Source organism: Mastigoproctus giganteus, chromosome 1 (genome assembly GCF_048544385.1).
Source record: "Mastigoproctus giganteus isolate SK-2022 chromosome 1, ASM4854438v1, whole genome shotgun sequence".
In the NCBI taxonomy this organism is placed as follows: Eukaryota; Metazoa; Arthropoda; class Arachnida; order Uropygi; family Thelyphonidae; genus Mastigoproctus; species Mastigoproctus giganteus.
The window spans coordinates 242,149,265-242,176,533 of NC_143575.1; the positions used below are offsets into that span (position 1 = coordinate 242,149,265).

Genomic DNA, 27,269 nt, shown 5'->3' on the forward strand with positions numbered 1-27,269 from the left:
GAACTCCGCAATATGAAATCATAACAAGTGGCTACACAAATGATTACTGTCCCGGCCAAACTGAACTGGACAGTAGTTCACTTTGTGCTCAAATTACTTGGACCACTGACCCACAGCTAATCTCAATTCACAAGGAAACTATGAATTCAAGTAAAATAGAAAAATACTAAGAACTACATCCCTGCAGATGCAAATACTAATTAAAGGCAACAGTTTTAAATATGACAAATGACCACTGTCATTCATGAAAACCTGAAGGGTTAGATACTGACACTTTAAAATTAACAATAAATAAAATGAATAAACATGTACTACAAAAGTAGTACGTGTTTTGTGTAATGTTTGGAAAACATTGCATTTATAAAAAATACTGTATCATATAAAATTTTATTAATAACCCGCACTTTCAGAAACATGGTAGAATAAATGTAACTTGTCATTAACTTGTATGTACTAATTCTGAAATTCAAAAATATGCAGATTTAAGTTACACTGGTTAAATTACATTAATAATTTTTTTTTTGACAGTCAACCATATTCTTTGAATTCAGCTTTTTTTTTTTTTTTTTTTTTTTTTTTAAATTCCTGCAGGGGGAGTATTAAAAAGTATGCAAATTCATCACCTCATTTATCCTTCCCTTTGGCAGAAAAGGTAAAATGGCACTTCTTTTGCCACATCTTATAAAACTTTCATTTTCCCTTCAATGGAATCCTCCCTTAGCCATATTTACAGTATGAGGGTCATCAGTGGCCTATTTAAACACTACTAGTGTTTAAATAGGCCGCTGATGGCTTTTTTTTTTTTTTATGAAACCCCCAAACACGAAAGGTATCAAAACCTATAGTACTTAGTACCGTGCATGGGTTGAAGGAGAAGTATGGGGGGAGGGGGCGAGGGGGGTGCTGGAAACTTTGCTCTAGAGACTAAACATGGGTTTCACCACTTCAAGCCTCCAATAAGCAAAGTGGTGGTATTTCACCAGTTGATGAAAGTCATCTACCACCTGTACTAGGTGAAATTCAATAATGCAATTAATTGAAGCAAAAATTGAAATACAGTAGAACCCGGATAAGAAATTCTTGCATTAAGAAGTTTTCCCATATACTAGGTTTGGTTTCTTAAGTCCCAATTTCAACTCTGTATGTTGTAATGTATTATTTTCCAGTGTAAGAAGTTTCCCAGGTAAAAAGTTTAAACACTAGTGTTTAAATAGGCCACTGATGGCTACTAGGTGAAATTCAATAATGCAATTAAGTTAAGCAAAAATTGAAATACAGTAGAACCCAGATAAGAAATTCTTGCATTAAGAAGTTTTCCTCTGTACTAGGTTTGGTTTCTTAAGTCCCAATTTCAACTCTGTATGTTGTAATGTATTATTTTCCAGTGTTTCCCAGGTAAAAAGTTTTCCTACATAAAAAGTTAATACAGAGTGAATTATTATAATGACGTTTTCCCACTTAATACATTTTTTAAATATAGAAATTATTTATTTTTAATATTAAACAATATAAACATTTGGTAATCGAACAAATCAGTTCCAAGCATCATTTTAGTTTGTAGTAAACCACCAAAGTAAGTGAAATGGCAATGTTTTTGATATACATGTACCTCATATTGTGAATGCCTTCACAATGAGTTGCCCTGATATTTCAGTACCTCCAATAAGCAACACTTCGCCAATGGAGAAGACTAATGTTACTTATTCTCGCCACCACCCCTAGGTGGTGGTGGTGGTGATGGTATCCACCGAGAATCCATTGTCAAAGCATTAGCATTAGCATTAGTAGAGGCATTTGATGCAAGAAAGCAAGCTTATGCAGCATCAGCCAAAAAAAAAAAAAAAAAAAAAAAAAAAAGTAACATAAATAAATAAAAATAACCACTTCCACTTCACCCCTCTGTTCGTTCGAAATACCTGTCCAGCTGAGCCTTAAACTTATTTAGGCTATCAACTTCCACGACAAGGGATGGAAGTCTGTTCCACCCACCAACCACCCGCTGGCTAAAGGCAAATTTCCGCACATCTATCCTACATCTGTCTTTCCTCAATTTGAATTTATGCCCTCTCAGGTGATTTTTCTGAGCTAGAGGAAGAATCCCATCAGCATTGAGCATGCTCAAACCATTCAAGGCTTTGTACACCTCTATCAGATCACCCCGCTGGTGCCTAGTTTCCAGACACTGTAATTTGCAAAACTTAAGCCTTTCTTCGTAAGAGAACCCCTTTGTCCCATTTACCAATCTAGTTGCCCTTCTCTGTACTCGTTCCAGCAGCTCTACATCCTTCCTGAAATGAGGCCTCCAGGCCTGTATACAGTACTCTAGGTGTGGCCTGACCATTGCCTTATACAAGGGAATAATCACCTCCTTATCCCTGCTAGAAAAATTCCTATATATCATTGACAATACACCATGAGCTACTCCTGCAGCTCGTCTGCACTGCTCAGAGAACTTCATATCTGCCTGCACCACCACCCCCAGGTCCCTTTCATTCTCTACCACTGTCAGTGTAGTACCACAGAGTTGATACGTTGCTCTGGGGTTGCTGTTTCCCATATGTAGTACTTTACATTTGTCAATGTTAAACTTCATTTGCCACCTCGAAGCCCATCTGCTCAACCTTTCCAAATCCTGTTGCAGCAGCATAGTGTCAGTAGTGTCCTTGACAACCCTGCCAACCTTCGTATCGTCTGCAAACTTGGACATTAAGCCTGATATACCATCATCAATATCATTTATAAATACAGAAAACAATAAAGGCCCCAATACTGAACCCTGAGGGACTCCACTAATAACATTAGTCCACGATGAGCAGTGTCCATTGATTACCACTCTCTGTCTTCTCCCCCTCAACCACCCCTTTATCCATAGCAGCAACTTGCCTCCAATGCCACACTGCTCCAATTTGTGCAGCAGTCTTCCATGTGCAACAGTATCAAAAGCCTTTCTAAGATCCAAGTATATAATATCAAAGTTATTCCCTGCATCCAGTTCTTTTGTGACTGCATCATAGTATCCAATCAAATTGGTCAGGCAAGACTTCCCCTTAACAAAACCATGCTGTGTCCTAGCTATAACTGAAGTCTTGTCTAGATGATCCTGCAGTGCTTCTTTCACCAGTGCCTCCATTAATTTTCCGGGAACAGAAGTTAAACTCATTACTTATTTGAGGTAGTTCAATATCAGGGCGACTCGTTCTGAAGGCATTCACAATATGAAATATAACAGAAATGATGCCATTTCGCCTACTTCTGTGGTTTACTACAAACTAAAATGATGCTTGGCACTAACTTGTTCAATTAGTGAATTTTCCATATATACGGAAAAGCTGAGACTTTCAGCGTTAATACCTTTTTATTATATAAAAGGTATTAACGTTGAATTATTTTATTTTATTTTGTCTTCTGTTTTGCTCTTTGTTACATAATAACTTACCATAAACATTGATATAATGGAAGTGACATATTGCAATTGTTTTCATCGATATCCATAACTGGATACGTATATCGCGTTAAGTTCTAATGGTTTGAAAGTTCTGAATCACTTAGTGGATTGTTGCTCTGTCTTATTATAATTGTGACCTTTTAAGGTGTGTTGAAACTCCAAAGGGGCTCATTATTCTACTTGGTAATGAGTTTAATGAACATAATGTTAAGTAATTAGAAATCCTCAGTTTAAAAATGTTTCCCATAAGCAGAGTAAAATATTTATAAATTCTGAATTAGTACTTAAAAGTCATCTTTAACTTATGTATGTGTATCTTTTCATTTTTATTTGTTAAGTTAATATTTCATAACCTTAGGTCAATTTCCCTTCTAAGAAGTTCTAAACCACCAGTCCTTCGAAAACTTCTTATCCAGGTTCTACTGTGGTTTGTAACAGGAGAAAAGAAGTTTTGGTTATATTTTCATGACGCACTGGCAGATTGTTTCCAGCCAGCTGATTAGTCTCAAATCAGTTTCAAAGTAAATTTTAAAAATATTAATAATTCAATTAATAATTCAAAACCTTACCTTCAGACAATTTAACAACTGGCGTTGGAACTGTTTTTGAAAGTGCAGAAATGGGAGCTGCTCTCGACACAATAGTAACTGTTGGTGATGTCACTGCCTTAGTAACAACAGACAGTGTTGCACCTGTCTTGCTACTCAGACTGACAGCTGGTGATACTTTAGAGACAGTAGTTAAAGCTGTGCAAAAAAGATTGGGGAAAACGAAATATTATTTTTAGGCACGTATAATTAAATTTCTTAAAATATTTGATAACATTTAGGATAGATAATTTTTTTAGATAAATTATTTTTTTAAATATATTTATATACAGTAAACCCCCGCTATTCGCGGTATCTGTTTTCGCGTATTCGCGATCGCCGATTTAATATAAAATGAAACCTAAAAAAATGTGAATTTTAAAACGCCGTGAATATTTTCAGCCATAAAAAACATGGGTGTGGCTAAAATTATCTTTCCCGGTCAAAACAGCGCTCAGTGGGTGGGGGGAGATGGGTGAAAAAATCGCGAGCGTGGATGTTTCTCGCTAATCCTTGTTCAGTATGTGTTAGTCATGGAAGGTTTCGTCGTTTGATTTTAATTTATATGTTTATAAATTGAATAAATTTATCAATTTATAAATTGAATAAATTTATCAATTTATAAATTGATATGCTTACAAAAATAACTCTACCGTTTTGCAGTGTAAAACAGACTTTTTGAGTGCGTTAACGGAAGAAAGTGACTTTATTGTGGTCAAGTTCTTTCTAACCCCTACAAAAATATGGCTACGAATAAAAAGAGAAATGTGAAAATATCAAAGAAGGTGATGATACTAGCGAATAAAATTGAGTTATTAGACAAAATTTCTAATGGTGAAAGTGTCTCCTCAGTGGCAAAACATTATAAAATCAATGAGTCAACAGTACGATCAATCAAGAAATCGGAAGAAAAAATCTGCCGTAGTGTCCGTGAAATCGCGCTAATTGCTTCAAAAATTTGCTCTGTAACTCGTGATGTTAAATTTAAAAAAATGGAAAAGCTTTAAATCTGTGGATAGAAGACCGAATTCAAAATAAAATTCCGTTAAGTTCACTCATCATTCGTGAAAAGGCAAAACTTCTTTATCAACACTTTAGCGAAACTGGTGATAGCACTGGCGGGATGTTTTTTTTTTTTGCTAGCAAAGGCGCTGGTTTGAAAGATTTGTTTGAAATTTCTAATAAATATTACATTTAATATTAAATTGTTTCTTATTTTCATTTCGATGCCATATGCTTGCATTTCACTATGTACTGTCATGTACAGTCATATTATGAAGGTACATATAATACATACATAGGCAAAATTTTAGACTAGTTTTTCTTATATATTTCATACTTTGGAACGGAACCCTTTATTACTATGGGAGCCATAACTCAGTATTCGCATTTTCGGTATTCGCGACATTTCTCAGGAACGTAACCCCCGCGAATAGCGAGGGTTTACTGTATTTGGCTACATTTAGAATAGTTACACTGATACACAATGAAAGTTTTCTTGGAGGTGTCTGCAGTTTAAGAGAATTCAGTGCACTGGAATCCATTATGCTTCCTGAATTTCTGAAATCGCTGTTCTTCCTGGATCTCCAGCGAGGAACAAGACTTAATAATTCTGTCTTAATCAAGGACTAGATCAAGATGTATATTTCAAACATTGATGTATATTACTTAATGAGCTTAAACTCAATTTAATGTATAAACTGGTTCATGATCTCCATTATTATAACCTATATATATATACAAATATATATATATGTATATACCTATATATATATACAAATATATATATATATATAAGGTAAGAAATGCAGGAAAGAAAGAGGAGAAAAGAAAAGCAGAAGATAAGAAAATAGATGTACCTGAATGCACAAGGTTACAGAACAGGATACAACTATAAAATAAGAATTAGAAATAATTAACAAAAGATATAGTAAGATGGAAAATTTATTAACAACAACGTGCCAGGCCTAATGGAAGAAGATAAGAGAAAAAAATGTTAAGAACCTAATAAATTAAGTGGAATTAATGGCTGAATCAACAAGCCAAATCATATTTACAAAAGCTAGAAGGAAGTGAAATTAATGAATATTAAAAAATAGTGATAAAATAGAGATAAAAATGAAAATAAATTGGTACATAGATCAGGTATTTCTTCAGGGGGCTACACCTGATCATGTACCAAAACACTGTTTCTATACAAACCCATGTTGATGGAGGTAGCATTAAAGAATAGTAATAATATTGTAGAAAAAAAAAAAAAATATATATATATATATAGTAAAAATAGTAAAAAATAATAAAAATAAAACCTCCAGAAACATGAGTAAGGTAGTAGTAGCATGTGATGCAAGAAAGCAAGTTTATGAGCTTATGCAGCATCAGCCAAAAAAAAAAAAAAAAAAAAAAACCACACCATTCCCTCTAAATGCCTGTCCAGTTCCTCCTTAAATTTATTTAACCTATCAACTTCCACAACGACAGGTGGAAGTTTGTTCCAGCAATTAACCACCCGCTGGCTAAAGGCAAATTTCCGCACATCTATTCTACATCTGTCTTTTCTTATTTTGAATTTATGCTCCCTTAGGTTCGTAATCTGAACAAGTGGAAGGATCCCATTAGAATTGCGTGCTCAACCCATTCAAGGCCTTATACATCTCAATCAGATCACCACACAGGTGCCTGGTCTCCGGCCACTGCAAAAAGGTGTATATCTTTTTGCAGGTGTAAGCCTCACTTGGTAAGAGGATCCCTTCATTCCCCTCACCAATCTTGTTGCCCTTCCCTGTACACGCTCAAGCAAATCTACATCCTACATCCTAAAATGAGGCCTCCAGACCTGTACACAGTACTCAAGGCGTGGCCTGACCATTGCCTTATACAGAGGGACAATCGCCTCCTTTTCCTTGCTAGCAAAATTCTTATATATCATTGACAAAATCCCATGACCTGCTCTGGCAGCCTGTCTGCACTGCTCAGAAACCTTCATATCTGACTGCACAATTACTCTCAGGTCTTTTTTATTTTCTACCACTTTAAGTGTAGAACCACACAGTTGGTAAGTTTCTCTTGGGTTACTTCTACCCATATGCAGTACTTTGCATTTGTCAAGGTTAAAGAAGTTAACAACCCTGCCAAACTTCATCTGCAAACTTCGACACTAAGCCTGATGATATACCTTCATCAATATCATTGATAAATATACAAAACAACAGAGGACCCAACACCCTGTGGGACTCCACTAATAACATTAGTCCACGAAGAGCAGCACCCATTAATTACCCCTCTCTGTCTTCTCCCACTCAACCATCCTTTTATCCATTGTAGCAACTTACCCTTAATACCATTCTGCTCCAAGTTGTACAATCGTCTTCCATGCGCAACAGTGTCAAAAGCTTTCCTGAAATCCAAATATATGATATCAAAATTATTTTTTGCATCCAGTTCCTTTGTAACCACATCATAATATCCTATCAAATTTGTCAGACAAGACTTTCCCTTAACAAGCCCATGCTGTGTCTGAATTATTGCTGCAGTCTTGTCTAGATGATCCTGCAATGCATCTTTAACCAGTGACTCCATTATTTTACCCAGAACAGAAGCTAAACTAACTGGTCTGTAATTACTTGTGTCACCCTTCGATCCCCCTTTGTGAATTGGGGATACATTTGCACATCTCCAGTCTGTTGGGACCTCCCCTGAATCCAAGGATGCTCTCATAATTATCGTCATAGCTTTCCCTGTTTATATTCTATTTATTAATCATGTTTATTATGCATTTTACTATTTGATGCTACATAATTTTAAAGGTATTGAATTTTATTCTTCTTCTTAATCTTTCTTTTCACTTGTCTTTTCGCTATATTTTCTACATCTGACATTAACAAAAAAATATATCACAGGCCAGCGATATTAGTTTTCCTCTTCTACTAACACTTTCACAGCCAAGGCCCTCTCTAAGAGGTTGGGTACTTACGCACCTAGCTTGCCTAGTATCTTTTAAAATCTTTTTCTTCTCTTTATGTCTTTCTACTTTCTATTCTTCTTTTTCCGTCCGTTGAACTATTAGTGCAATACGAGGACGATTCGGACATTTCTTCTTTTCGCATTCTCACTATCTTCGCCTCTTTTTTTACTGCCTTTTCCCCTCCCCTTCCTTGTATTATTTCCCCTTTTCTATGCTGCTGCCTCTTACACTTTTTTTTTTTTTTTTCCCACCTTAACTTAATTCAACAGTTTTACTTAACTATTCACACTGCGTTAGGGCTACCTTACTCGTTTCTGGAGGTTTTATTTTTATTATTTTTTACTATATTTTTTTTTTCTACAATATTATTATTATTCTTTAACGCTACCTCCATCAACATGGGTTTGTATAGAAACACAGTGTTTTCGTTCATGATCAGGTGTAGCCCCCTGATGAAATACCTGATCTGTGTACCAATTTATTTTCATTTTCATCTTTATTTTATCACTATTTTTTAATATTCATTAATTTCCACTTCCTTCTAGCTTTTGTAAATATGATTTGGCTTGTTGATTCAGCCTGGTGATTCAGCCATTAATTCCGCTTAATTTATTAGGTTCTTAACATTCTTTTTCTTTATCTTCTTCCATTAGGCCTGGTACGTTGTTGTTAATAACTTTCCCATCTTACTATATCTTTTGTTAATTATTTATAATTCTTATATATATATATTTTGTGTTTTTATTATTTTAGTTAATGTCTAATTGATTGTTTTTAATTTGTCCCTTGCTACGTTAATGTAATCAAATTTAAGTAATTTAATTTAATTTAAGTAACATAATTTAAGTAATCAAACTATATATATATATATATCAACTGTAATATAAAATTATGAATAAAGGAAGATAAATATTTTCAACGTTAGCAATTACAGTTCTGTTGTAAGTCCACTTATATTTAAGCCCTTAGATAACTCAAATATACACCTAAAAAACCTTTTTATCTGCAGAACTGTATTTCTGCCTGAAATTGAAAATATATCTCCCTTTTATTTAAAATATTTTATTATATTTTTCATATAATTTGCATGACAACAGAACAGGTTGTCAATCAGATTCCAAACTTATTTAAATAATATTAGAAGTGGAAGCAGACAATTCTCTGAATTTCTTAAACCTATTATGCAAAACAAAATATTCTGTACACCAAGATTTTTCATAAAAGTACAGATGTGGGGTTATGTTTACACTTTGAGTTTTAATATGGGGCAAGTTTTTCTGGAAAAAACTAGAACCCTTGATGTGTATGGACCAACATTTCACTAGTGAGGTCTACTGGTAGCTCTTAGGAGACCATGTGCATCCTGCCATGTATTTTTTCTCAGACAGAAACAGGATCTACCAAGATGATAATGTGCCACTAGGCCTGCACTATGCACAAGTAGTTCAAGGAACTCAGTGAAGATATCACCCATCTTGACTGACCTCCAAATTTGACTGACCTCAATCCAATCGAACACCTGTGGGACGTTTCGGAATGGGAAGTGAGGTATATGGACATGCAACTGTCATTTGTTCCGACTCTGCAGAAAGCCTTGTAAGCAGCATGGCTGTAGATCTCTACAGACATCTTCAGGTGAATAGTGGCTGTTATCCATGCCAATCGCAGCACAACATAGTATCAGGTAGGTAGTCATAATTCATGACCATGTTCTGCTGCAATTTAAAAAGGAAAGAACCACCAGTATTGAAAGAAAAGTTTGAGCTTCAATCGACAGAAATATAATACTATATCCCACAGGCTCTGGTACAATCTTCTCATCTAGTACCAGATCATGGCATAAATGAAGATTCAGACAAAGCTTAGGTAGCAGACATTATTCAGGAAGTGGAATAGGAGAGGTGAAGATCAGGTATTCTTTTGATAGGAGGATGGCTCAGTTACACCAGGAAGAATATATTGTAGAAAACCCAAGTCAGCATTCTCTGTCATTAAAATAATATATTATAATTATAAAAGGCAGAAAAGATTGAATGACAGATTCTTCCTTACAAATAAGTAGTATTGTGGATGGCAAAGCTTATGAATTACAAGTATTCTAAGCTAACTGAACTGCAGGTTTATAAATAGGTATGATGTTATGAAAGAATAGATGTGATGAGGTAGGTATGATGTTATAAAAGAATAGATGTGATGAGGTAGGTATGATGTTATGAAAGAACAGATGTGATGAGGTAGGTATGATGTTATGAAAGAATAGGTACGATATTATATAGTGTAATAAGAATTTAAAAGAAAGAATTATTAATTGCACAAATTTAGTATGAATTGAGTCACATTTATTTAGAAGGCATTCTATTGGTAAGAGAGCATTACATTACCTACATTACAAGATTTACATTACTACATTACATTACATTACATTACAAGATTTGACAGATAACATACAGTTACAGGGACTGGATTTTAAATTGGAAGAAATATACTGGTTGTAACGATAATTCTGTTCATTAAAAATTATACGTATTGGGAAATGACAGTCCATGAAAGATTAAATGGTATTATCATTACAGGTTTAATTGAATTCAGCATCACTGATAATTAGGAGGCAATTTGTATATTGAATTCTTAAGGTAAGACAGATGAATTTTGAGAATACTAATTATGGTTTCATTAACTGAAGTTGCATTATAGTACTGATTAAGAGAATTTTAAATGAAAGAAAAGCAAGTGAAAATATACACTGGACAAAAAAAATTAAAACCCTTGTATTAATTAAGACAGTCACAGACAGAAGAAATGTAAATAGATGCAAAGAAAACTGTGACTTGAGATGATGATGTGTTGCCTCATTGAGTATAAAAGACTGCACAGGCTGTTCAACTCAGTAATCTGAAGCCAAAATGAAAATGAAGTGATCTATCAGACTGAGAAAGATCTTATCATTGGTGGAAGTTTAGCACAAGCAATAATTCAAGAAATGAAAGACAACTAATTTCGCAAAAGCATCACTCTCAGATATTTTTAATGACTGGAAAGCAAGCAATTCATCCACATCTCAAAGGTATAAATGTGCCATAAAAACAATACTTCAGAAGCAAAGCCGTCATACTATAAGGAGGACTGTACAGAAAAATAAGGCATGCAGCAAATAACATCTGAATTTAAACAAGCCCAGAACTGGCATACTCTGAAAAGTCTTATTGTGGGTATACATTTATCAGGAGCCATGATTCAAGAAACGAAAGACATAACTGGTTTCTCAAAAGCATCCATCCCAAAGGTTTTTAATGACTGGAAAGCAAGCAATTCTCCTACATCTCAAAGACGTAAATGTGGCAGAAAAACAATACTTCAGAGATGTGCAGCAGTTTGCCTTCAGCCAGCAGGTAGTAGTAGTAGTAGTAATGGCAAATGATGCAAAAAAGCAAGCTTATATAGCATCAGCCAAAAAAAGTTCACCCATCCATACCCTCCAAGAATTTGTCTAGTTTTCTCTTGAATTTATTCAACCCATCCACTTCCACAACAACAGATAGAAGTTTGTTCCAACAATCAACCACCCAATGGCTGAAGGTGAACATCTGCACATCTATCCTGCAACCATCCTTCCTCAACTTGAATTTGTGCCCCTCGTGTGTAGTCTCAACAAGAAAAAGACTGCCATCAGCATTAAGCTTACTCAATCATTCAAGGCTTTAAACACCTCAATCAGATCTCCTCGCAGGTGACTAGTCTCGAGACACTGCAATTTGCAGAATTTAAGCCTTTCTAGGTAAAAGGACCCTTTTTTTCTCTGCACCCATTCCAGCAGATCTACATCGTTCCTAAAGTAAGGCTTCCAGACTTGCATACAGTACTCAAGATACAGCCTAACCATGGCCTTATACAAAGGGATAATCGTGTCCTTATCCCTGCTAGCAAAATTTCTATATATCATTGACAAGACCCCCATTAGCTGCCATGGCAGCCTGTCTGCACTGGTCAGAAAACTTCATGTCTAACTTCACAATTACCCACAGCTTCATGTTGGAACAAACTTCCATCTATTGTTGTAGAAGTGGGTAGTTTGAATAAATTCAAGGAGGAGCCAGACAAATTTTTGGAGAGAATGGATGGGTAAGATGGGTATTTCTTTTTTTTTATTTTTTTATTGGCTGATACTCTGTAAGCTTTCTTTCTTGCATCATTTGCCACTACTAATCTAATACTAACAAGATGTCCTTTAGGCCTGCCAAATGCTATCACTCCTTTTTGACTCTCACTAACATCTTTCAAGGTGGAAACCCTTGCTTCTCCTGTTACAGCTGGTATACCTATAAATAGACATAACAGATTATCTTTATACTCTAATTTCAGTGCTGTAAGCAAAAATACATAGAAATATACATGTGATTAATTTTTTGCTAATTGTCTGTATGTATGTGTAAATATACCTTTGTTCTATAATCAATTTTTTATTATTCTATTCTGTTTGCATCAGCCTCAATTGCCAACAAAATATACACAATTCTGTTCAATATATGTTTGTATATCAAAATAATTACTCTTGGCCTTGAATCTTCCGATCACAAGTGAAGTATAATATAGAAATCAGGTTGCATTGTGGGTCTGTGCTTTGCGGGGGGGGGGGACTGTTGTCATAAAAGTGGACCTTCACTGTTTGAGAACAATATAAGAGTAACAGGTGTATTGAGAAATATTAAAGGAAAGGAAAGGGTAATAAAAAAAGTATAATATAAGAAAAAAAACAATATATAGATATAATAAAGGTCTTTTGAATTATAACCCCCATCCCACAGAATATAATTAAAAGCTACCAATGAAGGAACAAATTCTCCAAAGTCCATCAATCTGTGAAAGGCGGGAGTTAACTGCTTTTGAGATTTAAAATTTTTAACATAGTTATTTTCATATAATTTTTCAATGAAATACGATAACTTACCAGGATTTCCTGATTGGAGAGAAGTTATATTAAGTCGAGGCGTAATCTGTACCCTAGGCTATTTTATGGAAAAAAAAGAAGCATTAATTTATTCCTATATTTCACATATGTTTTGATTTCATATATCTTAATCATAACTTAATTTACAATATGGGTAATTCTTTGTTTTGGTTTGGGCACTACCAATCCCATTTGATAAAACATGTCCATTTATATCAATGATGTGTTTTGTATAATGGAACACTACAGATGGGTAAGAAACTAGCTGACCATACATCATGCACGATATTCCAAATATTGGAATATATTTCAGTATATTGATCATCATCATCATATACAAGGCATGGCATTAAAGAATAGTGCAATAAAAAAGAACACGATTGAAGGAGCTCAAAAATGGTTTTATTTTTATTCAAAGTAATTAACACTGATTGAATGCATTTATTACAGTGTTCTAAACTAAAAGTTTCTGAAAAAGAGTCAGTGAAGGTATCTAACATGATGATTTCAGTTGTGGTTAGGGTTTTTCTTTATGTCCTCAAAATCCTGAAATCCCTTTATTTTGAGGGCAGTTTTCACCTTGGGAAAGAGGAAAAAGTCTGCTGGTGCTGTATCATCAGAGTAGGGTGGATGGTCAATCTGTAAAATGCTGTGTTTCTTCAGAATTGTCACAAGTGTGTAATGGGCAGAGGTGCTATTGTGTAACAAAAACCAGATGCATTTCTTTCAAAATTGGGACCCTCACCCAGGAAATGTGCCTCAAGAGTCTCTGAAGCACGTACGTAGAATGCAACACTAACTCTCTCTCTCTCTCTCTCGCCACAATTTCCCTATCTTTTGCAACACTGTCCTCATTTTGAGAGGCTGACGGATGCCCACTTCTTGGGTCAGTGAAAACTGTCACAACCCCAGGGGCTCACATCTGGTGAGTATGGGCTTGGCAAACACAGGGTCCCCTGAGCTGGATATCATCATCCTTCTCTCTCTCTCTTTGTGATTCCTCTCCCCCCTCTCTCTCTCTCTCTCTCTTCCCCCCCCTCTGGTGCAGCATAAGCATCAGGCTTCCTTGCATCATATGGCTAATAATAATAATCTATCTCTGAACCACTTATACCATTTAAACACACTAGTTCAACTTAATGTTTCATCATCATTAACAGTTTTTAACATTTCATGTGCCTCTTACAGACTTTCCCCAGTTTAAAGCAAAATTTGATATTAATTCGCTGCTCCACTGCAAAATCGTGACATGGAATGTTAACGCTATTAATGAAACTGGTTTTTACCTTCACTTGTCAGCCTCTCTCCTGAATCTCTACCACCATCTGTTGGAGGAAATTTAAACTACAATATACCTCTTCTGTTTATTTTAAAACTCATTCAGTGAACATGACTGGAACACAACAGCAGTCCGGGAATTTTATTGTCACAACTCGTATAATTGTCACATCGTCATCATATGAATGGGCACATGTTATCAATTTCACGTACTTCTTGACTATCATTTTCTGAGGACCATCTTGTCCTTTATGTACTTTTTTTTTACCAGATTTCAGCTACCAGAATATTCAAGATAAAAGAAGCTTTCCTTAATGACAAACTGCCTAAACAAGTGTGCTACTTTTAAATAAATAACATACTGAAAGGCTACTGCTCTGTTATTTAAAATATGAAATATGAGCTGGCTACTTCAAACTGATTTCTTATCAGATAGCAGGTGGTCTCAATCAGCAAATGTTTGATGAAGTTAAATCAGAAAAACGAAAGATAGTTTAGAAGTATGGAATAAATACTGGGGAATTGCCAAACAAAGAAACTGAAGACATCACTGAAAAAGGGGAAAAGGACTGAAATTAGGGAGAATTGGACTTATTAAGATAAATAGAAATAATCAATAGAAAATACAAAGTAGAGAAAGGTGACAGGTGTTTATATAATATTAGACCTGAAATCGTGAGAGCTGGGGGAAAAATGGCATCATCACATTATCCAGAGACCATTTAACAGATTGCATCAAAACATTAATTGTAAAATAAAAGAAAATAGGAAAATAAAGCAGAGGTGGAAATCATAAAGGAATTTTTCTCCTTAATGTGCCAGGTAAAATCAATACCGGTACTTCTGTCTGCTTAGATGATGGTTATAAGCACTGTTGATTGTAACCTTGAGGAAGGGTAGTCAGATTTAGGGGCAAACCGAAGATGCCAGGTAAAATATTTGCACTAAGACAAATTACAGAAAAGTCATGGGAATGCAACAAAAATCAGTATTTTGGATATGTTGATACTGAAAATCAGAGTACCTTGAAATTTGTTTTCTAATATTTTGAGGGAAATAAAAAAATTTGTATAAAAATAGTAAATCTGCAATGAGGCCTGAAGGAAGCACTGGAAAGAAGAAAGATCAAATTTAGGTTGAGGTAGGACTTTATCACCACTGTTTTTCAATTTCTGTGGACCATTTAATAAAATAATAAGTTACTGACAATGTTTAGGGTGTGAATAAAAACTGGGTCATTATTACATGTGATTGATACTACGGTGTTTAAACAGTGACCTACAAGATCTTCAAGAATCTCTGAATAGAAAAATATATATATAAAAATAGTTCTTGTTTATTTCCAACATGACCATCAGATCAGAGGAGTTATGATAAATTACGAATACAATTGCCAATCATATTTAGCAGTCACACAGACTTCAACCATGGTCCACTCAAAGAACATGTGATTAACTGCACTTGCTCCTGACTACTTAGCTAAACCAAGTCTAAAACGGACATAAGGTTGCAGGGAATTTGTTGTGATAATTATGTGCACATAAGCTGGATCAAGTTACAGAAGCTGGGAGAAGCAAGGAAAATTTAGAATATAGACAATAACCCAAAACTGGATCAAGTTACAATACTATAGAATTTCAGTGGGATATTTTAATGCAGTAAATGAAATCAAATGAAATTTATAAGATTTACTGTGTTCAATTTTCAATTGTGGGGATCATTCTGCTCCCAATGAAGACTGAAGTTGAGTAATCAGCATTAAGGTTCAGGCTATGTTCAACTTAAAGCCAAATACCATTATACTTAGGCAGAATCATGGATGCTGTTATTTGTACTAAGCACAAGCCTTAATGCTAAATACTCAACCATGGTCTTCAGAATATCCCCCATGATTGAAAATTAAATGCAGTAAACATACAACTTTTATTTGAACTGCATTGGTATTTTTCAAAATCTAGTAACTCTTTAATGAAGGAAAGATTGGACATGGAAATAAACAATGGGATAAGTAAAAAGGAAGTATGTTTGTTTGTTTCAGTTGCAGTTGACTTTCAGAGACTTTATGGGTGAGCTGCCTCCATGCTGTCCAGTCTTCAACAGCTTCTTTCAAGACCTTCATGCTCATGCCAGTGTGTAATTTACCGACCTCTTCCCTTTGTTCCACTGACCTTTCTTAGCATTTATAATCAATTTTTCCAATGAGTTGGATTGCATTACGTGACTGAAATAGGTCAATCATAGCTTGGTGATCTTGGTTTCCAGTGATGTTTCTGGCTTGATACAATCCAAAACCTCTCTGTTCATAACTTTCACCGTCCATAGTATGCGTAACAGTTTTTTCCAGCACCAGAGCTCAAAAACGTCAATTTTTCTTCTGTCCGGTTTTTTCATTGTCCAGCTTTCGCACCTGTAAGTTGTTACGGGAAACGCTATCACATTAACCATTTTGATCTTCGTTGTAAGGCTGACATCTTTCTCTTTCTAGATCTTTTCCATGCTCATCGTTGCACTGTGTCCAAGTGAAATGCTTCTTTTAATTTCAGGGCCAGGTTCTCTGCCTCGATTAATCTTAGATCCAAGAGAGATGAAATCCCGGACAGATTCAACCTCTTCATTGTTAATTTTAACTTCTCCAGTCCCAGCCGTTGTCATAATTTTTGTTTTCTTGATGTTAAGCTGCAGTTCTGCTTTTTCGGTCAATTAAAAGAAATTTTTCGCTCAATTAAAATCAATTCTATTAGATCTTTCTCATTTTCTGCAAAGTTGTCTCATCTGCATACCTTAAATTACTGATGTTTCTGCTGCCAATTTTCACTCCAATTTCTGACTCATTCAGGTACAATTTTTCTCATAACTGATTCTGTATACAAATTATACCATGGACTGGCTTCAAAAAGAATCTTTAAGAAATAAAGTTTTAAGAAAAATTAATGGATGGAAACAATGGCAAGCCATATTACAAATGGGGAAATCGTGCAGCAACAAATATCCAATCAAAGGTAGATGAAGCAAACTTAAGATGGTACAGATAAGAAAGGATGAGAATAGGAAGGTTAGCTAAACAAATACTGAAAGTAAAAATGAATGGTAACATGCCTAGAAGCAGACAGAGAATAAGGTACTATAATAATTAATGATAAACACCAGCCAAGAAATTGAACTGAAAATTTACTATAAAATGAAATAATATGCAGTGAAATGTGATGAAAATAAAACACTGATTAAATTATAGTTACAATATAATTTAATCAGTGTTTTATTTTCATCACATTTCACTGCATATTATTTCATTTTATAGTAAATTTTCAGTTCAATTTCTTGGCTGGTGTTTATCATTAATTATTATAGTATGGAAATTCCCAGCCCCATAGGCCTGTTTGAAGATATAGAGAATAAGGTGGATTGTTGACGTTGATAGAGTAGAAAACATGACAGCATGAAGGAAAATTGTAAATGGAAGGGCTGATTTGCTTTATCATGGAATCTATATACCCACTAGGTATAAAAAATTTGGACAATGATGATGATAATCTGAGTATATCAAAATTTATTTCTCAAATGTGATGGATTAAAATTTTTTACGGTACTAATATGCTTATAGATAGAATATGCTTTCAAGCAATAGTCTCCATACAAATTCTTTCATTTTATTTATAAATATTTAAGTAAAAAGAAAGCAGAAATTACTTCTGTCAGAAAAGTGCAGCAGAGAAAAAATAATGATTCTTCCAATATATTTTTGAACCATCACTCATTAAAATGAATTTTCAGTGCAAACAAAATGACTGATGTTTCCTCAAGAAATTTATAACATATAGTAAAATGAAATTTTACTGTATATAACAATTACATTATGTTTCTAGAGAAACTGTAATTTTTTTTGTAAAATGTATAAAAATCCAAATCCTTATGTTTAAAAGTTTTACTATTACTACCCAAAAACAAGTTAATGCCTTACTTTTTTTAAACTTTTCAGTCTGTAATTACAAGCAGTCAGGCTATACCTATCAGGAGGGAGACGAGGACCAGTATTGGCTTTTATTAGTGGTAAAGGAACACTATTCTTCTGCCTCGCTATTTCTAATAATAGCTGAAAAGGAAACCAATTCATTATCTGAGATGCTTTTTTGAAATTAAAAACTAGATTCAAACTAATTTATCAATTTTAAAATTTCTTTTCTGAATAATAATGCTCTAATTTTTTTAAATGCTTAAAATCTCAAAATTTAAATGCAATCCCTTCCAGGTGTAATTTTGGTTAAAATTCAGTACACTGCATCCAAGTTCTTAACCTGGCAGTGCTTGTGTCTCAAAAAAGTTGCAAAGATGTGGCACCTGACAGATGACCAAATTTCTTTTTATTTCCAGTATTGGAGAATTTTAAAAAAAATGATTTTTTCTTAATTCTGTTTTTGGTATATCAATGTTTCTTCTTTTCTTAATGAACTGCATTATAATTTTTTAATTTTTAATACATATTTTAAATAATTAAAAAATGCTGTTTTTTGACATGTATTTTGAAAAAACAAATAAAATTTATTGTGCTGAAAATAAAAACAAAGGTACATTCATCAAATATAAACATGAGACTAATAGATTCCTTGATTTTCCCATTCAGAAAATTGTTAAGAGCACAAAATTTCAAATGTTTGTACACACGTTAACTTACTTTATCAAATAAATAAAGAGATAAAATATTAATCATAATGATAATCAAAGAAACTATTTTACACCAATAATAATAATCTGGACAAAAAATATATTTTGTACAAAAATTAAACATAAAACTACGAGGAATTGTTTTCTTCATTATATTCCTCCACTATACGTCAGTCGATGCACCAATTTCAAAATACCCATCCATACAATGTGTTGTTTACGAGACTGAAAATAAAACTAACATGTTAAGCATGACATAAAAAAAAAAGTAAATAGTCACATGGCACCGACAGGTTCTTTACATTTATAACTCCAAGTAAACAATAACTTTTTCACTTCTAAAAGATCTCATATAAAAGTTTGGGTACATTTTGAAAGATAGGGAAAAAACATTCAGATTTTTAATCATCACTTAATGATTAATTCACAACAGATATTTTGAAAGCCATCTGGCAGCTGCTGACCACAGTTATTAACTGCTACAGGCAGCTGCCTGTAACAGTTATTAGTTGCTTAATCTATTTCTGTCACTGCTGCTCATCTAACAAGTCCAGTAGCTTTTCTAGAGTATATCCACTATAGGGCTTACTCACCTCACAGTAAAAAATAATTATTTTCAAAAACAAAGTCCATAGGATAATCATAGCATTATCGTAATTTGTTAAATGAAAATTTTTGTATAACTACAGTGCTTTCAAATTTAGGAAATATACAATCTCAATAATAGCACGAGTGGACACTAGCAGCCATCACTGAATTTTACACATCTTAGTTGCATGGGTTTATTCCACAATTATTTTGCTTATTGTAGGATTTCTTTGGAGTGGCCAGAGTTTTTACTTAACATGTATATACAGGAGGTCCTCAGTATCCGAATATTCATTATCCGAGTCCCCGCAGTTACGAGAATTTGAAAATTAAAGCTTTTTCCCCTGAGAAAATTGACCAAGCACTTGAATATTTTTTTGTGAGAACGATCTTCTTCATCATCGTGCAACAAATGTTAAATGCAAAGTTAAAGACATAACTAAATGCCATGACAATTTTATCTGAAAAAATATGACAAAAAAAAAAAAACATGAACTCTGGATTCATTCTTTATTTGTACAACTGAAAAATAGTGTACCTTCATTAAACTTTACTTGACCTTACACCATGTAACTAATAAAATAATTAACTCTTAGTGGATGCATTTTATATAATTTTATATTTGCCTTTTTAAGAAAGTTCGTCAAGCGATTCCAATTTCATTAAATTGGGAATAACAGAAATCCAGTAATTATTTCTTTGTCCATTCATCCACATGCAATAAATTAGCTCTTAGTGGATGGATTTTCATATGTGGCTCTTTCAGAATGATTTGTCGAGCCTTCCAAAATTCATTAAAATGGGACCAATAGAAATCCAGTATTAATTTTATTTTTTCATAACTATCACATCATGCTATCATTAATTATTACTATTTGCTAATGGGTCTGAAATTAATGTACTGCATAGATTAACTAACTTTCTTGGTTATGGAATATGCAAACAGGACAACTGCTATCACAAGAGACAATATGCCCTCGAAGAAACTAAATTGAGGGGCCCATCAAGCTCTCAGCTGCCCACATCAACGCCAGAGCTTGCACTTGGGCATCGCGTGACACAGAGACAACCCCTAAGGCAGAATGCGCTGGTCCCGAAGGAACTAGTAGTTGTTGGTGACTCTATTGTCAGGGAAACGGGGAACATGCTTTGTAAAAAAGATAGGTGGAACAGGACCAGGGTATGTCTGCCAGGGGCAAAGGTTGATGACGTTGTAGAGCGAATATCATCTTTTAAGGGCACAAAAGGTGATATAGTTGTACACGTTGGCACTAATAATATTAAGAGTAGGAGACCGGCAGAATTACTTAACAAGTACAGGTCACTGTTGAACAAAAGCCGTGAATTAGGGTTGAATTTGAAAGTGTCTGCAATTCTGCCCAGACACGATAGGAGGGAGTATATGATGAGAGCCTTGTCGATCAATTCGGCCCTGGAAAGATTGTGCAAGGCTCAAGGGGTAGAATTTTTTTCAGCCTGGACTGTACTTGTTAACAGGAGAGATTGCTTCTACAGGGATGGGATACACTTAAATAGAAAGGGTGCAAGAATATTTGCTGATGCTATCGAGGCAGTGTTAGGTGGGTCGGAAAACTGCTAGCTTGGGGGGAGACAAAGACCAATAGATTGACAGTAGCCACTGGCAGAGGTGAAAGAGATTCTTGCACTGCTTCTATTAGAATGAGCAGAAGCCTGAAAAACAAGATGCATGGTATTTCAGAGACTGCTGGGAGCCATTGCGGTACAAGTAAACACATGGGTTGTGTTAGGGTAGCTAAGAATAGAAACAGGTGCAGGTATACTTGCGTGTACACCAATGCTAGGAGTTTAGTAAATAAATTTGATGAATTTGAGGTATTGCTCAAAACATCGAAGGCAGATATTGTTGGGATATCAGAGACGTGGTGTCACACAGATATAAGGGATGCAGAACTGCAATTTGGGGAGTACAACGTCTACAGAAAGGATAGACAGGATAGGAAGGGAGGAGGGGTTATGTTATTAGTTAAGAAACACATAAAAACCAAGGAAGTGAAGCCAGTCGACATCGCTGGACAGTGCAGTGTGGAGTCAGTTTGGTGTGACAAACATTGGGAGATCAAAATTGAGAGTAGGAGTGTGCTATAGGCCTAATGACTCTGATGAGTATAATAAGGAACTGTACAGGGAAACAGAGTGGGCCAGTAAATCAGAGTGTCTTATAATGGGAGATTTTAATTTCCCAGATATTGACTGAAATTTGGGGGCTGGTTACTCACACACTAGCAGGACTTTTGTGGATTTATTGGATGATTGTTTTCTACATCAGCATGTTCGGGAGTCAACTAGAGGGAGTAATACTCTTGATTTGATTATCAGCAGTGATTCTTCATGCATTAAGAATCTGCAGATAAATGAACCACTAGGTGGCAGTGATCACAGTGTGCTGAAGTGGGATTTACTCAAAGAGGTAACTACCATTAGGGGTAAAGGGAAGGGTTATTGCTTCCGTAAAGGCGACTACGATGGACTGAGACAGTATTTAAATTCTATACAGTGGGACCAACTGATGATGTTACCAACAGCAAATTCAAAATGTGAAGCATTCAAAGAACTTATCTTGGAAGCTACTAGGCTTTACATACCAACTAAGAAATATTGTTCAAGGTTTAGGCCAAAATGGATGTCAGATGAACTAATGAGGCATATGGCAGAGAAGAAAAATGCATGGGATACATACAAATTAACACATGACACAGAAGCCTATGATAGATACAAGTTGATATGCAACCAAGTTACAAAGGAGGTTAGGCAGGCGAAGGCAGATTACGAGAAATCCTTGGCAAGGGATGCAAAGAAAAACAGCAAAGAGTTCTTTACTTATGTAAACTCTAGAAGGAAGGGGATGAATCAGATTGGTCCACTTGATATTGATGGGTCAAGTGTTGATGATCCTGCTCAGGTAGCTAACAAACTAAATGAATATTTTGCATCGACATTCACACATGAGGAGTTATTCAGCGAGGGGAATGCCAGAGATGTATTCAACTCTAGCAGTAAGCTACAGAATCTTGAAATAACTGGGAGTAAAGTGGAGGAGAAATTGTTGAAGATAAACACAAGAAAGGCACCTGGGTGGATGGAATCTCTCCAGTTATATTAAAGGAGGCAGCAAAGGAAGTAAGCAAAGCCTTAGCCATAATTATGAGAGCTTCCTTGGACTCAGAGGAGGTACCCATAGACTGAAGATGTGCAAATGTGACCTCAATTCACAAAGGAGGATCAAAGGCTGACACAAGTAATTATAGACCTGTGAGTTTAACTTCTGTTCCGGAAAAAATAATGGAGGCACTGTTTAAAGAACCACAGCAGGACCATCTAGACAAGACTTCATTTACAGCTCGGACACAGCATGGTTTTGTTAAGGGAAAGTCTTGCCTGACCAATTTGATTGGATACTATGACGCAGTCACAAAAGAACTGGATGCAGGAAATAACTTTGATATTATATATTTGGATCTTATAAAGGCTTTTGATACTGTTGCACATGGAAGACTGCTGCACAAAGTGCGGCTCTGGAGGCAAATTGCTGCTATGGATAAAGGAGTGGTTGAGGGGGAGAAGACAGAGAGTGGTAATCAATGGACACTGCTCATCGTGGACTAATGTTATTAGTGGAGTCCCTCAGGGTTTAGTGTTGGGTCCATTATTGTTTTCTGTATTTAAAAATAATATTCATGATGGTATATCAAGCTTAATGTCCAAGTTTGCAGGCGATACAAAGGTTGGCAGGGTTGTTAAGGACGCTACTGACGCTATGCTGCTGCAACAGGATCTGGAAAGGTTGAGCAGATGGGCTGAGAGGTGGCAAATGAAGTTTAACACTGACAAATGTAAAGTACTACACATGGGAAAAAGCAACCTCAGGGCAACGTATCAACTCTGTGGTACTACACTGACAGTGGTAGAGAATGAAAAGGACCTGGAGGTAATCGTGCAGGCAGATATGAAGTTCTCTGAGCAGTGCAGATGAGCTGCAAGAGTAGCTCATGGTGTCTTGCCAATGATATACAGGAATTTTTCTAGCAGGGATAAGGAGGTGATTATTCCCTTGTATAAGGTAATGGTAGGCCACACCTTGAGTACTGTATACAGGTCTGGAGGTCTCATTTCAAGAAGGATGTAGAGCTGCGGGAACAAGTACAGAGAAGGGCAACAAGATTAGCGAATGGAACAAAGGGTTGCTCTTACGAAGAAAGGCTTAAGTTCTGCAAATTACAGTGTCTGGAGACTAGGCACCGGCGAGGTGATCTGACAGAGGTGTATAAAGCCTTGAATGGTTTAAGCATGCTCAATGCCGATGGGATTCTTCCTCTTGCTCAGAATAATCACCTGAGAGGGCATAAATTCAGATTGAGCAAAGACAGATGTAGGATAGATGTGCAGAAATTTGCCTTTAGCCAGTGGGTAGTTGGTTGGTGGAACAGGCTTCCATCCCTTGTTGGTTGTGGAAGTTGATAGCCTACATAAATTTAAGGCTCGGCTGGACAGGTATTTCGAATGAACGGAGAGGCGAAGTGGAAGTTTTTTTTCTTTTTTTGGTTGATGCTGCATAAGCTTGCTTTCTTGCGTCATATGCCTGTACTAATGAAATACAGCTTCAATCATGAAGCTGTATTTTTAACTATTTATGTGAAACTTCACATAATTGAGGCAGCCGCTTAATCGGGCCCAAATGTACTAGTCTGTGTCCCAAATAACTGGAATGAATTTTATTTTATGTTATGCCTATTATTTAATTGACAGTTTGATTCTACAAATAAAGTTTTGCTTGTTAGTACAAGGACTGTATTTATCCTGCAGTTTTTGGTATGCCATGTTTTATACGTGGCATACAGGAAAAAAGGACAATCGGTTGGATATGTGGAGATTTTTCTGGCATACTGACTACTGTAATTATACAGAGTGCTCCAATTCATATGGTATGCCAATACATATAGTTTATTGTGTATTATGTCTACACAAAACATACATTCACAGGCTGATCTGCATATTGTGCTGGCTGAAAAAATATGAATAATATATATATTTCATAAAAGAAACTACAGTTGAATTTGGTTTATAACGAGCATCAAGGGAATGACAAAATTTCCTCGTTATAACCATTACTCACTATATCAGTGATAGCGGAGATGGGGGAACCCCCTGGGGCCATTAGACAATAAACACTTTATATCAGTGATGAGTTAAATCCACCTATTTTTTTAAATTCTCAATAACTTGATAAAAAGATAGATTCAAAAAACAAAGAAATATTAGAGAGGAAAAAATAATATAAGTATATACCTACATATTATTTGTATTAATATGCTTGTATAAACTACAATACACTTAATACTAAACACTATTTCTCTGTAGTTAAAAACAATACTATTTAATAATAAACACAATTTCAATTAGTCTTTATTTATCTTCTTCAAGAGCAGTGTTTCCATTTACAATGGGTTTCCTCAGCCTACAAGTTATTTCTTGTTAGGAATTTTTTCCCGCCATAAAGTGCGGTTCAAGGTGTCTTGGTCGGTTAAGCCTCGGGCTATCATGCACTCCCGTACTCCATCCATCCATGTGCTCCTAGGTCTTCCTCTTCTCCTTCTTCCAGGAGGTATCCATTCCAGGATAGCCTTTGGATATCTGTTTTCTTGCATCCGTTTTACATGTCCATACCATATTAGACACTTTTCTTTGATGGTGTCAATAATTGTCTTTTTCACTTCCTTTCCCTTATGTCTTCATTCTGTTTTCTGTCTCTTCTAGAAGTTCCTGCTGAGCGTCTCCAAAAATCCATTTCTGTGGAGAGCAATTTGTTTTCCGCTTGCCTATTCAATGTCCAGGTTTCCGCTCCATACAATTAGATAGAAGACTTTGTACAATCGTTTGAAATATAAGTTTCTTTGTTTTATTTAGGATATTTTTGCTCCACAGAACAGAGTTTAACATGCCGATAGCCTTTCTGCTGTCTGCAATTCTCTTATTGATCTCTGCTTGGGATGATCCATCACTTTGTAAGATTGATCCCAAATATTTGAATTTATCGACTTGTTTGATTTTAAAACCTGCAATATTTAGAACGTGTCCTGGCCCTGAAGACAACATTTCAGTCTTGCTAAAATTTATTTATTAATTTATAAATAAATCATAAGTCTATTTATAAATCTTATTAATCATAAGTCTTTATTTATAAATCTTAAAATTTATGTTTGTTTTAAAGATTTGACTTTGATACTTCTTAAGCTTTCCCTTAAAACACTCAATGCTTTAAAAGTCTCATTTATTTGCCTCAGTTCCTTCAAAAAAAATCGACTAATGTGTCCATTGCACCTTGAGCTTGTGAGATTGCTGGCACTGATTTTGATTCACTTTCACTTGTAATCATCGTTATTGTCTTTGTCGAGCACAGCATCTACAATGTCACTCTCTGCAGGAAGACCATTGGTTAACAAGTTGTCGTCGACTCGTACAAATTCATCAATGTTATCTGTATTAAAACCTACAACGTTGTTACGTAGCAACCATTCATATAACCGTAAGTTGTTTTCTTCGTTTCCATCATCTTCATCTACAATGAAATTTCATTTGAATTTAATTTCGATTTCTTGAAGCAATTCAATATGGTTGTCGAAGTAACAATGTTCCATGCATCGTTCAATAAATTTATAGCATCCAATATCGATATAGCCTCGTTACGTTTCTGTTCTTTGACTGATCAGATGTAGAACTAGAAATCTTTTATAAAATCCTTTCAAACTCTTGATCACCTACGTCCATTGGTTGTAAAATTGATGTGGCATTGAGAGGCAGAAACAGTAGCTTAATGGTGGACAAATTTTGAATCTGGAGATGTGCAGGACAGTTATCAACTAACAATAAAATATTATTCTTCTTTTTGAATAGCTCCTTATTCCAATCATTTATGTACCAAAAAATATCTGATCATCCAAGCTTTCTTGTTTTCTGTGTAATCCACAGGAAGTTTCCTTGTTTTTGAAACACCGAGGTTTTAATGATTTTACTATAAAAAAAAAGTTTTTTTTTTTATCAGTTCCTGTCATATTTGCACATACGAGCACCGTCAAGCGAGCCTTTGATTTTTTTCCACCAACACATTTTTCCCCTTTAAATTTAAATGTATTGTCAGGTGTCAAATTATAAAAACGTTCAGTTTCATCGGCATTGTAGATGTCTTCATCATTGAAATCCTGATTTCTTCCCAAACACGGTAAATCCATTCATTTGTCATTATTGGATCTGCAGATCGAGATTTTCCACTAATTTTTGCATAAATAATGTTATGTCGGTTTTTAAATAGATCCAGCCAACCATTGTTACATACAAAATCATTGCGTCCAAATTATTTAGCAAATTTTTCCACTTGAGCCTTCAAGATCGGACCTTCTATTGAAAATCCAGCACTTCTTTGTGTGGTGAAGCAATGCTCCATCAACGTTTGTAATCTCGCACTTTCTAAATTTTTTTTTTTTTTTTTGTTATAATTATTATTATTAGCCATATGGTGCAGGAAAGCCTGAGCCTTATGCTGCACCAGCCAAAAAAAATTTGAGTACCCTGAGAGAGTAGGAGGGAATCACTGAAAAAAAGAGAATGATGATATCCAGCTCAGGACCCTGGGTGTGCCAAGCCCATACTCAATAGATGTGAACCCCTGGGGTTAAATTATGTTCTTTTCCAGTGCCGATATGTAAACATCTTTAGCATTAGTTGAGGCATATGATGCAAGAAAGCAAGCTTATACAGCATCAGCCAAAA

General features: G+C 35.2%; 1 protein-coding gene across 1 annotated transcript in view; it reads right to left on the bottom strand.

Annotated features, from left to right (window-relative positions):
- The window catches only part of Taf9 (TBP-associated factor 9), a 67,260-nt gene that overhangs the window by 13,978 nt on the left and 26,013 nt on the right, over window positions 1-27,269 (bottom strand). Inside the window, exons 3-5 of the mRNA XM_090385293.1 lie at window positions 18,178-18,309; window positions 12,942-12,999; window positions 4,015-4,191 (exon numbers count right to left, since the gene is read on the bottom strand). Of these exons, the coding sequence (XP_090241419.1) occupies window positions 4,015-4,191; window positions 12,942-12,999; window positions 18,178-18,309 (367 nt within the window). The remainder of the gene's footprint in view (window positions 1-4,014; window positions 4,192-12,941; window positions 13,000-18,177; window positions 18,310-27,269) is intronic.